This window comes from Acipenser ruthenus, chromosome 29, assembly GCF_902713425.1.
Source record: "Acipenser ruthenus chromosome 29, fAciRut3.2 maternal haplotype, whole genome shotgun sequence".
In the NCBI taxonomy this organism is placed as follows: Eukaryota; Metazoa; Chordata; class Actinopteri; order Acipenseriformes; family Acipenseridae; genus Acipenser; species Acipenser ruthenus.
This window is the reverse complement of record NC_081217.1, coordinates 7,425,001-7,438,650: the sequence shown is the minus strand read 5'-3', so window position 1 is coordinate 7,438,650 and position 13,650 is coordinate 7,425,001. Positions and strand designations below refer to the sequence as shown.

Below are 13,650 nucleotides of genomic sequence, written 5' to 3'. Positions count from 1 at the left end.
TAGGTTAAATAGCCAGTTTCAGCTACATTTGTGCCACAAACAACCCATAAGGACCTATTTCAAAGCAAGTGAAAAGTTAAAAAAAAATAATAAAATAAACTCTTGCTACTTTTATGCCATTACAATAGTGTTGAATAAGTAATAACTATAACAAATGCAATTAGTTAAATTAAGAAATACTTAAAGAAACGTGTTAATTCGGCAACACTTTCTGGCTAAAACCTTTTTCTGCATCTCAAACGATACACTTTTCATCAAAACATGTAATTGAATTAAGTTTTTTTTTAGTATTTCTGCAAGTGTTGAATCAGGGCTGAAATAATCCAGTTGTCTCCTACTTTACAGTGGATTATTTAACAGATAACAGATTCAACACTTACCTGTGTTTAGTTTTTCAATTAGAAAAGTGATCTTTGGCTGTGTAGTTGCTAGTACCCATCCCATTTGAGTTGAAGTCTCCAATCAAAACACCCCCTCCCCACTTTCTCAAACTTTACAGGAGTCAACTAAATGTATTTATGGACAATGTAATGTGAAATAATTAGGTTCTTGTTTAGTAGGAGCTGAAGCTGTGGAAGCAGTTCTCCAGTGACTCACACTTGAGTATCACAGGATCTCTGTACCGGTAGCAACTATGGATTGTTCAATATGAAGATCCCACTTAAGAGTCGTTAGTACTGAGCTACCACCCAATTTCCATGTTTAAAGACTTTGGTATGACAGAAACGACCCCAGACAAAACACCCTTTTCCTTGTAGATTACTGTCTTTTCATAAAATGAATATTGCACTTTCAGTATATTGCTCATATACATTACATACAGAGTCCTGTATTATCCTGCCCCTTAGTGGTCACAATAATTTACTGACTTTCATGTTCCTGTTTTTAAAAGACAGGGGTGGTACCAGTAATTTAAATCCAAACCTGTGGAACTTTTGGTTACACTGCCCCCGTGTCCAGACTTAGTTACAGCAATCTTTCAAAAAACCAGTCGAGCACCAATATTAGCCTCATGTGACTTCCAGGAATGAGGAAGAAGAAAAAATAAAAACTGCACAACTCAGAATGATAAGAAGTTCTTTCAAATTTTATTCAATACATATGTGTTACATTCAATATCCAAACGTGTTGCTTTTGGACACACATATATATATAGAATTGGCATAAATACAAACAAGCTTTTGTGCCTTTCCTAAAGAACAAAGAGATAAAGTACAGACAAATGAAACATACTTGACATCTTCATATTTACAGATAGACATCCTTTTCTATACATCTCAAGTTAAAGCCTGCAATATTTACAGAATACAAATATTTCATAAGAACAGAAAAAAAATCAAATCTAGGCAATGTGTTGAAATTCAGAGATTACACATAGTATATATATATATATATATTTTTTTTATTAATTTCTCTTTACACACAGTGGCTTGTGAATTTTAGTCTTGGCTGTATTTCATAAAGCCTTGTGTGCGTAAACAATATGGAATAGATTTATTTTTGAATATACTATTTTTCAGGATGCAAATGCATTAACCTATAATATAGTTTGAACTTTTATACACCTTGCCTTCCATAACTGGATCCTTTAGTAAATATAATCTCGCTCTCTCACCCGGTTACAAAAAAGCCTCAGTTTTACTCACCTGATAACGGCAGATATAAAAACCACTTCCTCTGCATTTAAACACCCATAAATGCTGAGAAATAAACTGAAATACCGACACACACAAATATATTTTGAAGACACTTTTTTTTGTTTTGTTTTGTTTTTTTAATCTTTCACAAAGCTTTCCCAGAATTAAAATACCAACTGCAACAGTGATCTGACCTAAAACATTGTTGATTCCAACCTTAAAAAACAAGCATGTGTTCAAAACAGCATGTAAATACCAAGCAGACAGCTATGCAGCCACCTGACACAAAGAAATATGCTTGGTACAATAAAAATGGGACTAGGAGTTACACTGACATCAATGAGGAGTACCTAGGGGTTTAATGTAGAATGCTGACTACAAAACAGACAAACTTGCAGACAGATTCAACTTCTCAAACACTAGATGCAAGAACAAGTGAATGTAATATAGGTGGAAGTAAGCCACAAAAAAAACTTGCTTTGAGCCCTTGAAAATTCCATAATGCTTTGATAACCACATATAAACGTTTTTTTTTTTTAAAGAAAAAGTACTCCTAGTTTTCTTTTGAAATGATAATGCTTTTCTACATGCAACTGTCCTGGAGAGCTACTTTATCATCATACACGGCTGCCAAACTGTTTAACAGAAGGATGAATGTCCAAACATTAAACTCAAGAGAGACAGCCTGCAGCTATTGGTGACAATTCATACTGTTCTACAGGATGGGAAAAAGAAAACAGACAAGTTGTAATGCATTCTTTGGAAACAAAGACACAGGACATGAAGGCTGCAAACCAACTTCAAATATATATATATATTCTGGTGTGATAAAAAAACAAAAACATCAGCAATAGTCCCAGACATTGTTATCGTACAGGATATTCAACAACTCACAGTAAACCTCTTTAAGGCTCCTACCAGGTTCACCCTTGTTTTCTTAACATGTTTAAAATCGTGTGCCGACTGTACTGTGCTAAAGATCAATTTCTCAGAAGCAAAGCAGGAGGGGCGGTCGACGGTCTGGCAGGTTGGTTGGGTTGTGTGCTGCCCGGATATTTCATCACTGGTTGATGCTCAAAGTAAACCGCCTCATTCATATACTATGGCCACCAAGTGCTGATATAAATAGCAAAATAGCTTATAAATATATAGAATCTACACAGTTATTTGTGTCCATCTCACGGATTCAGCTTCTTTTGTCCCACGTCTTGGAAAAGCGAGGTGTAAAACTCAGGCTCCAGCTGCTTGTTTCGGTATTTGTTCACAATGTCAGCTATCTTCTGTTTTCTGCGGACATGTGGAGTGTTGTAGGAATCACTTTCCAGCCTTTTCCTTCGGCAGACATTGATGACCGTCTGCCGCACTAAGAAACCTGCGAAAAAAAAAGTCTTATTGAATCCAGGTAAATCATCCCTTTTTAAACACTTAATTTCATTTTACTCTGCATGTCTTTTTTAATACAACCATTACCTTGAGGTATGTATTAAGGCTGTAAAGGTAAACTAAATATCTTTAACAGCATAGTATTTTAATAAATGTTTACATTAATATGTCCTGTTTTATTAGGATCTTGTGATCTTTTGATGCATTGTAAACCACTGTAAAATCGAGAGCTGTGCATGAAAATCAGTTTAAATGACTTAACACAGAATACTTAAAATACTTAATCTGTTATTAAAATCTAGGATCGTAAGATCCTAATAAAAACAGGATATATCCTGGCAACTGTTTACTGAGATTCTATGCAGATTATGATTTTTCATGCAAATAGTATTAGGAGTCACCTAAAGCTCTCCTGCTGATTGCCATGCCATCCACTAGAGGGATGACCATGCTGAACTTCCCTGCGACTCCCTGAAGCTTGATCCGAAACAGACCGCTCTTCAGAGGGTGGATAAAAATAATCGGAACATCCTTTTCCGATGTCACTGGCCTAAGAAGAAAGGAAAACAAGGATACTCCGGATCAAATTATTGTACTGCGTTTCACAATATAACTGAAAACCATCAATGAAAGTCCTTCAAAATGTATTTTTAGAAAAACAGGTTTCAGGTTTGACAGATTGAGACTGTAAAAAGCTAACGCTTTCTTGCTCTGACTAGGTGCTCTACTGATATGTAACAGGAATTAACAGTTTCCAGCTCTGACTAGGAGGTTTAAATTTGAATCAGACACAATGTAGCATTCACAACAACTTTATAAGGCTAAATAAAACTGTATAACTGAGAATTATCCTTCAGAATGTCTGAGAACTTACACAACATGCATACAAGTATTCATTCAATTTGTCAATAACAGTACATTTAGTTTGTTATGACGTCATGAATGCTTTGTGCATGTTGTGTCTTTTCAAAGTGATTCTAAACGCTCCTGCATGTAGCCATGCAGCGTTATGTAGCCTTTATGAAGGCGTCATGAATGCTACAGTGTGTCCAATTGAAATAAAATGCTATCATACCTTTAAAATGCGAAATTTGCAAGAATTTATCAAATAACTTTAGATAAACTTGCCTATTTGAATGACATACAAAATGAACTTAACCCTTGAAAGACTGGGTATTCAAGAACAAGGAATTAATAGCTCGCTATGGTCCACATGAACAAACATTGTATTACAAACTAAGCCCATACAGCAGCAAGATATGACAAGTCAATCACATTTACACTTCACAGAAAGAAACACCTGCCCATCACAGAAATTCAATTGGAGCTAGTGAAAGGCTATTGAGAATCAAATCTGCTTTTGGTTTATTAGTTTTATCAGATTATGACTTGTATTTTTCCACCACATTGTTTTACCATATTGCCCCGATTATACCTCATTTCACCCTTATGCCTAACATATACAATAACAGCATGATAACCACATTATTTCCATTAGCGCTCCCATCCACCAATGCAATCCTTGGTCTGAAATCCAGTTCTGAAGACACCCAACCCTGGTTTGAGACAGGAGCTGTACCTCAGGGAAGTGCTGCTGTTTGTTGTTGTCTCCACTCCTGTGCTGGTTTCAGCCAACAGATCAGAAAGAGGGAAGTTTTCTGAGAAAAAAAGAAAAGGAAAACGATGTAAACGACATCAGTAATTGTTGTTAGCCATTGTTGACGTTATTTCCTTTTTTTTTTACAAGGGAAAAAAAGTGTGTTCCTGATTTTTGTTTTAAAGCATGCTGTGCTAAAACGCACATGAATCACACATTTATCTCTTAACAAAAGCAGCAGGGTTTACCGATATCATCGTAGCGTTCAACCCAAACCACCAGCACCTTCGTCTCTGGGCCCAGTGGAGGCACTGTCCGGCCAGGAGGAATCTTCTTTGCTTTAGTTGTGGGACTCAGCTAACATAAAACAGTATACACTTCAATGTAAGGAACAGGTATTGTTTATAGTAAAACTGAATTGTCACAAACAATACTTGCAAAGGACTAGATGATGCTGGATATATACCGATAATATAGCAACAATAGTTCAAACTAAAACTAGCTTTAAGAAAACACACTAAGAGAAATATGTTTAGACAGAAGGGTTATTTACAAAACTCAACTTTCCTGTTTGCATTTCAAATACACATTTAATATTCTGTTGTGCTGTTTAAGTAATGCACCAAATAGGACTTGTCTTTTTAGATCCAAACTTTATTAACTAACATTTACTTAATCTAAGTTAAAAATAAATAAATAAAAAAAAGCCTGCAAGTTTGTGCATGCACATAGAACAAAGTGCATTAGACGACAAACTACAAATGCCCAAATATTACGATGTCTGACCTTCTGTGCAACATAACCAGTACCAACAATACCTTGTAATGGTTTCCCCTTCAGGGCTATAATTATACTGTTAGCTTTCCTTACCCTGTGTGAAGAGCTAAGACTGTCAGAGTGGTTCGGGAAGAGCTCCAGTGTCAGACTAGACTGTTTCAGTAAACTAGGAAACAGGTCCATTTGGGACTCGGCTTCCAGGGTGGGGAAGCTGCTCTCTGATGATTCAGCTACAAAAAAAAAAAGAAAAAAGAAAACCACATATTGGAACCTTACATGTATCCACTTTTTGTAAAAAAATAAATAAATAAAAAAGCGAGATCCAACTTTCTTACCAGAAGAATCTAGTAATGATGGAACAACAAAGGCTATTTCAGTCAAGGCATCAGCATAGTAAAGCACCTTCTTCTCTCCACTGAAGATACCTCCACCGGTGTCCTCCAAGGTAGGGGACTCATCTGTAGGGGGGAAAAGCAGGTCATGGTTTCAGGCTTTATTCAAAACTAACCAGATTTTGTGGCATACTGTATCTAACAAAGAATCTTTACTACGATTCTCTGGATTGAACCAGTAACCTTCTCCGTCTTCAAAGGCAACTGTTGTACAGTGGATAACTTTGGATGGAGGCTATATTTTGTGCGAATAATTACAGATATACATCCATACGAGGCAATTCTTGAGTTTCTAGCTCACCCTGTGTCTGGCCCTCCCTGCCATTGCTTGAGTTGATTGACCAGCTGCTGAAGACGTTTCCTGTCCAGCCAGGGTGTTTCCTCACATCAACGGGCCAGCCCAGAGACAGCAGGAACTCCAGGAAGTGGTGCTGAACATTAGCTGATGATTCAACATTCCTCAAGATCTGAAAACAAACCAAGAAACTGAGGAGAAGCTGACAAGCAACACAAGGAGACAGTGTCAATGTTCTCCACCTGTACTTGCAAATGAGAGATGGCTTAGTTCATGAAAAACTAAAGCCTGATCCAGGCTAGCACACGATTTGTTTACTTGTGCACATTCTGGTGGAAATTTGAAGTAGGGTAGAATTCAATTTTGGTTTGACTGTCACAAACACAACCAAACAAGCCCATTCACGAAATGTACAGTACTGTATTCACAATATCAGTGTGGTTGATGACACATGCTTGGGGGAAGAAAACAAAATAAAGACAAACACTACAGGGCCTGTACCTCAGACCCTCAACTGAATTCTCTTCAACAATCTTTCCTTCCCTAATGAACAAAAGCGTAAATGTACATGATAAAGACTGCTGAAACACTTCTGATTGGATTTGGTAACAATGTAACAGTCATAGGTCAGTGAGCGACAGTCTTCCATAAACAGGATTTGAGTCGATGATGTTCTGGCCATACATGCACAAGTTGCCTACTAAATAGTCCACTCAAAACACAGTGATATTTAAAGCCCCTGGTAGCTCACCTCCTGACTGCTCTTCTGCCCTGCCCTCATGTAGAATATGAAGACAGTGTCAAAGGGTCGGCACGGCAGCAGGTCCAGGTACCCAATGTCATCGAAGAAGCCAGGGAGGGCTGAGTCCAGTGCAATAAGATGAGGAGGTAAGCGGCTGTTGCCAGGCTCCTGAAAGAGATGAAGTGAAGTTAGCTGTCAAGCAGTAGTTGATGTCTGCAAAGCCTAAAAAGGCACAAGCACACTGAGGTGGGCTTATGCAGACCAACATTTCTGATGAGCAACTGCTAGAAAATGAGAAAAATTACGATGACATATTTACAATTCGAAAACACTATATAGGAGGTGGACAATTGCAGTCCATTTAGGCAGATCTGCAGCAGTTCATTGTGTTTTGCTTTAGTGGCAAAACCTGTAGTATCAAGGCCTCAACATAATTACATCAGAAGGATCGGTTTTTCTAGATGCTTGAACTGGTATGCATCCTTGCATAGACCTTAAATTAATACGGCTATAATGTTTTTTGCTCTCCTCACGTGAATTAATTTACTGTAGTTTACTGTGGTTAATACCTTTAATGCTTCGAGTGAGAGAAATCCGAAGTGCGAGAGGAGGAGGCGTGCAGTCTGGAACTCCTGTGCAGGGGGAGGGGGCTTGCAGTCTGTGACAGGGTCAGGGAAGCTCTTGTTTCTCCAGAGATCCTCGCTGTGCCGCTCCAGAGCCGACTCGTACTCCATCTGCTTCACCATCACATTCCGCAGCTTCTCGTGCTGGACCTCCAGCTGCACAACATAAAATCACATTGAGACACAGAAATACACAGGGAATCTTTATGACGGATTCATTCATAATATAATATTTTTTTTGGCCTTGAAATTTACAGATGCACAGAGTTTGTTTTAGATTTAAAAGGCTTGTTAAATGATCTTGCCCAGCCTTTCTTACCTCACTATTTACAATCTCATGCAAGTCTGGAATGCTCAGGTCAGCTTTCACAAATGGAATTTTATCAACTTCCTCAGGGAATGGTCTGTGTTTCACAGTAAACCGAATGCCAACGTCATTTTTAGGAGCTGGACGGCTCTCTGGAACGAACACCTGCTGCAAAACAAGATAAAACCAATTAGCTTTGGAAGAAAACATTTGTGAGCTTAGATACAAACTTACATTTAAAAAGAGAGAATACATTGCATATAAAAACAGAGTTCTCGATAATCTGAGCTACAGAACAGCGACTATGATTGGGCATGCGTTGCCACTACCCTACCTTCTGGTGAGCCCGTGCCCCTCTGGGCTGGTGGTAGAGCTGCATGGTCCAGGCATGTCTCCCTGACATCCCTCGTATCAACACAGTCACTGACGGGCAGGGATCTGCTGGAAAGCACATAGCAACGAATTAAAAAGACATCCTGCCACTGTAATGCATTCATTAAAAAAGTGATACCTTCAAATTATTAAGTTACATTAACAGCTTTAATTTAGTTTCTCTTTTCATGAAGGAATGTTATATATAGAGAGATATTTTGGTATTAAATATGAATATATAGTTTGTGCCACAGTGTTTTGCATGGATTTCTGATTTTTCCGATACGTAATTGAACGACAAAAAAGGACATTTTCTTTAAGGAATTATTAGGCTTTTCTCAGTTGAAACCAATTACGTCCATGCTTTCTGCAATTCCATACTTGAACTGAACACACACAAAACAGATTCCTATCTCCTAAAGTTACCTTAATCTATTACTCACTCTGTTCGTTTCCGAGAGGCTGTTCCAACATGGCTAAAATGACAGAGTTATCCAGGACGAAATAACGAAAGTTGTCTCTACTTGTGGAGGTCAGTCTGGAGTATTTAATTAGAGTATCCTCATTTAAAAGGCTGCATGGTGAGGCAGGTCCACTGGGAGAGGGGAAGGCTCCAAGCTGCTGCATGATACTACAAGAAAACAATAATGTAAAATCAGTCAAATAACTGCAGGCATGAATGGGAGAGGACATACAAAAAAGGACACATTTCTCAATGAAATCATTATTAACGATGGCTCCTTACCATGTGAGTGTGGCCTCTGCTGCATCCTTCACTCTCATGGAAGCAGGGTTGAGCTCTTTGTCACCTTTGTATCGCACCTCATGGTCATTGTTCTTTGACTTGCTCCCGGATATGCCCAATTCAACAATCTCCAGCACTTCTATTAGGCAATCCTGAAAAGCAAACAAGGGTTAACTTAAAATCCCATGCAAACTACAGCCTTAAATAGCAAGAATAAAAATATATATAATCTCAATTTGATCAGCCTAAACCCTGCTATGGGTTAGCGCATTTTAGGGCACCAGGGTATCCCCCTGGATTGCATCAAGCACATTTTGTTGCAATGCAGGGTGCTTTCCCATTGCTATTTGAATTAAATAAATGACTTGCCTTTTCATTGAGCATGTCAGGGTGCTCCGTCAGCCACACACACAGGCACTGGAATGCTGCAACTATCATGGAGTGGAGATCTCGAGAGTGGAGTGGCGCTGGGCGGCTGCACTGGTACACGATGTAGCTGCAAACAGAACTGACTGCACGCTTTCTGTCTGCTGAGTCCACACTAACCTTCACCTGAAATCAACAACAAAAAACATAAAACAATTTAAATAAAACATATTGTATCCATTTAATATATGCAATGTTAAAATATAAGTGCTGTGGAAAAAAAAAAAAAAAACTGAACTATCAATGTGTTCTTTACAGAAAGATTATAATGGCAGTACTATGTAGTATTAAAATGTGATCAACTACTATATAGGCTAATCAGGATTCTCTTAATTAAATAAACTACTTTGAATTATATGGCTTATGGTATGATAATACATTTACTTACAGTGCAACCCTGCTATCCTTTCCATTTGCAACTTTACAAGCATCTCATAAGCCTGTCCAAGAGGAGCTACTGTTCAGTCTCCTTGCCTAGTCATGTGGACAGTAGTTTTGCATTGAGATACAAAGGCAGGGGTACTGACCCACTGCCCTACCCAGCCCACCCTAAATGGAGCTACCTGAATCTGCCTCTTTACCTTGGCCAAACCAGCAAGAAGCTCCAGTGCAGCCAGGGAGATGCTCATGTCAGGTCTCCACTGGGAGTTGAGTCTCTGCGTCACCAGGTGGATGCTGCGAATCAGGAGCCCCACAGCTGTATCTGTATGAAGAGCTACGATATAACCCCAATACCACACACCACAGAGAGGGAAAACAACTAGGTATTAGTAACTACGAGCAAAGCAATCCGACGAGCAACAAACACACATAGCCACAGTCAGCATACAACAACTAAAGGACTGCCATCCCAACGGCAACTTCTGTGGAGAAAGCATCACAAACTGACTCAGTATTTAAAATTGATTCTTTTATAGTGGATTGATTTCACATATCAGGGGTCCTGCAAAACAGCTAGTGCATGGTCCCACATGTATGTAAGCAGGCAAAGTATTATCCAGTTTGTCAAATTTGGACTAATAAACAAGTTTAAAATGGGCATGGCACACATGGACCTGTGGGGTGCCTACAATATAGTTAGTGCAAAGTAGATTTCTTTTATAGAAACATGTGCCCCTATTCACAAAGCATGAAGCATTCTTTTTAAGGGTGTTTATAGACATTCAAGGTTTTGTAACCTGCAAACTTGGTTAATTAATCATAAATGGATTTTAAAACACAAACATTCCTTACAAAAAATTCTTGTGAATAGGGATGATGATCTATAGAACTGGAGAACTTAACACAGGCCAGTTGCCAATTGGGATGGGTGGCACACAACAAACATTTCACACTTAAAATCCATGCAGCACAATTCCAACACAACAAGGGCTATTACTGGAAACACCTTCTGATGAACACTACAATTAATGAGCTGTCATTTTTTGTGAGCTACTGCTACGTAACAATTGGAACATAGTTACAATATTTGAAAGACAGTGCATGTCATTTTTGTGTGTGTTCACTGGTTAATTGACAAAATATATTTTTTTTTCTGCAACATGGATTATAGATTATTATAGATTGCAGCCCAGCAGCAAAGATTTGAACTCTTTTCTATAGTACTGTTACCACGATATAAAAAACTGTTCTTTTATGCAGCAAGTAATCCAAAGTCAGTATACAGGGATCAACACAAACCGTAGTGCACTGCCATTTCATAAGGTTGTTCTTTAAAAACTCAATATTGTAACACAAATCACAATAGAGGTCAGAAAAAGGGCACATCATTAGACACGGCTGTCACTTCTTGTTTACACCTCCTCAGTGTGTTAGTTTTCATGCTCAATGTCAATGTAAAGTCACATTTCTTTATACAGTTCTGCAGTTAGTACAAGGTGGAGCTGCTATAACTTCAACATCTAGCTTTCATAATTATTTAAAATTTGCAGTTGAAAAAAACACAAAGCGCTTTCACTTTTTAGACTGATAATCCAATTCAAAAAGTGCTCTACTTATACTGCTAGTGCAACATCTTAAGCACAAAATACTACAGTTAATGTTAATCTTCCTGGCACAATTAAAATACATTTAGAAGCGTATTCTGTATATCAGAGACAATCTGGACAAACCAAACCCGAAGTTTAGGATACTGTTGTCCAGCTAACTTTGAAGACCTACATCATAACTACCAATATTCTGTGCAGCAATACATTTTTTTCCAGGGTTAAATATTAGACAACCTGTATAATTAGGTTTTCATCAAACGTTAATTGTCATTTAAACCACAAGCTACCTTTGAACATAACAGTCACTGATCTTAGATGTGTCTGATTTTGAATATCTGCAGTTTATTAGTCATGCACACTGTACCTAAACTGAGTGCAACATGGATTCACTTCATATTAAATGTGTCTCTGGCTTGGTCAGTATTACTTTAGGAACAAGTCTGCAACACTGTGAACAGGATCATTTTGCAGTCCTCATTGCTAATGCATGTAATTAGTATGAATAAATATTTAATACACTTTTGCATCACACTTCAATGGTAGGCATTTTACTTTATACAACTCTAAAAATATGTTTTAATAGTTTGATAAACTAAAATAACTGAAAACATTTAAAATTACTAAACACATTTAAAATAACTGAAAATAAAAATATCTGAAAAAGAAATGAGAAAATAGTTTAAACACTCCACACTCAAGCGGCACACATTTAGGAAAACAGATTGCTGCACGTACAAATACGTTTTACCCAACGCTTTCTACATTTCCATACCACTTGTACCATGTTAGCTAAAATGGCAAATCCACAGATATGGTGGTTATTTTTTTTTATACTTCTTACTTAACCATTTAGTAATTTTAGAGTTCCCATGACAATGGAAAATGAAGACAATTTTAAGAGTAACACAGAATTAAAACTGGGCTTCTGGGAAACACTTGCAAAAACTTTAGTAAACAATGGACACATTAGTTACATGGGACTGTGAATACTAAAAAACAAGTGCATTTGATAGAAGAGTTCAAGTTGAAGTGAGCCTAGAATGTTTTTACTCATCAATTCAATGAATTCTGTTGGTTTCAAACTTTCAAGAAATGCAGAGTAAATATGGTAACAACTAAGCAAAAATAATATAACGCATGAATTAAAATGTATAATTTAAGCTGTAACAAATCTTTGTATACAACAGTATATTAACACAAAACTTCTAATTTTTAAAGATGTTTACTCTAGGGTGTAATTTACACAATTCCTGTAAAAGCAAAGCATGCTAATCGGTTACAAAATTAGGAAGAAACAACTTGGGTGTATGTCAGATCCCTTAATGAACACAGAACTGTTTCTCACTAGCTATAACACTTCTTTTCCTTTCACAAAACCTTTGCAAATCGCACACTGAAGTAAATCCACTTGATAAATAGGAGCAAGAAAGAGGAGTGTTCCTTGAGCAGGGAGTGTTTCATCCACAGTATCTAGCAATGATAAACACCAGAACATCCTGACTTACCATAGTCTCTCAGGAGAGCTTGTGCTGGCCTCTCGCTGTCTGGAGTGGTGGCTTCTGAACTCCCTCCACTGGCTGTGCTGATCCCACTGTTATTGCGGCTATGGCTCTTCAGGTGACTCCCTTCACTACTGCCCTGCAACACCACAGCAACACAGGAAGGGAAGAGAAGGCACAGAGCTATTCAAATGTCTTATACAATAGCTAGATGTATTCCATTGACAGGGCACAGAGGACAGAAGAGACTGGCGAACATTTCTCCTTATAAAGCAGTGCATTGGTTGAATACAGATGTAATCACAAGATGTTATGTCATTTACTGGGTTGTGCACTTACTAAAGTTGTTAAGGTACTGCTTCTTAGATACCACAAATATATCCTAAACTAAAATTTATTAGAAAGGAAATGTGCAGTTCTTACCATTTCGGATTGTGCTCCTATGGATTCTAAAAGTGCTGAATCCTGAACAATATTTAACATTGCACCTGGAATGAATACAGAAAACATACATAAAATCTCAGTTAGTTAATATCTTAATTTGAAGTTAACCAGACAAGATTCATAGCTTATCCATGTGGCTCACCAGGTGAAATATCTATAAAATAATAAATAAAATTAATCTTCATCCAGTCCAGCCAACCCATTTTACAAACCTAGGATCATCTGTGTGTTGTTTGGGTCCGTTTCAGTCTGCAGAGCTCCTATCAAAATATTGACCAGCCTTAACTTCAGCGAGAGGAATGTGACTGGTTTGTCGTGAGACGAGCCGTCATCATTGCTAAACTTGCCTTCCAACAGCACCTACAAAAAGAGGAAAATATCATCACTCTTAGAACATACTTCATTGTACTTTTAGTTCAAATA

The 13,650-nt window shown here is 37.8% G+C and overlaps 1 protein-coding gene across 14 annotated transcripts in view; it reads right to left on the bottom strand.

Annotated features, from left to right (window-relative positions):
* Window positions 1-1,069: 1,069 nt before the first annotated feature.
* LOC117430629 (ral GTPase-activating protein subunit beta-like) overlaps window positions 1,070-13,650 on the bottom strand; it is a 30,324-nt gene continuing 17,743 nt past the window's right edge. For 5 of the 14 annotated variants that reach the window (XM_059003552.1, XM_059003545.1, XM_059003550.1 and 2 more), the window contains 18 exons: window positions 13,440-13,587; window positions 13,207-13,271; window positions 12,790-12,922; window positions 9,878-10,011; window positions 9,240-9,422; window positions 8,871-9,022; window positions 8,569-8,756; window positions 8,088-8,194; window positions 7,766-7,921; window positions 7,393-7,602; window positions 6,833-6,991; window positions 6,088-6,253; window positions 5,730-5,852; window positions 5,488-5,624; window positions 4,866-4,974; window positions 4,600-4,678; window positions 3,422-3,570; window positions 1,070-3,009 (listed from right to left, as the gene is read on the bottom strand). In XM_059003552.1, coding sequence (XP_058859535.1) covers window positions 2,816-3,009; window positions 3,422-3,570; window positions 4,600-4,678; window positions 4,866-4,974; window positions 5,488-5,624; window positions 5,730-5,852; window positions 6,088-6,253; window positions 6,833-6,991; window positions 7,393-7,602; window positions 7,766-7,921; window positions 8,088-8,194; window positions 8,569-8,756; window positions 8,871-9,022; window positions 9,240-9,422; window positions 9,878-10,011; window positions 12,790-12,922; window positions 13,207-13,271; window positions 13,440-13,587 — 2,592 coding nt within the window. In that variant the 3' untranslated portion in view covers window positions 1,070-2,815. The remainder of the gene's footprint in view (window positions 3,010-3,421; window positions 3,571-4,599; window positions 4,679-4,865; window positions 4,975-5,487; window positions 5,625-5,729; window positions 5,853-6,087; window positions 6,254-6,832; window positions 6,992-7,392; window positions 7,603-7,765; window positions 7,922-8,087; window positions 8,195-8,568; window positions 8,757-8,870; window positions 9,023-9,239; window positions 9,423-9,877; window positions 10,012-12,789; window positions 12,923-13,206; window positions 13,272-13,439; window positions 13,588-13,650) is intronic. The other 9 variants (XM_059003547.1, XM_059003558.1, XM_059003555.1 and 6 more) reach the window with 5 other exon arrangements.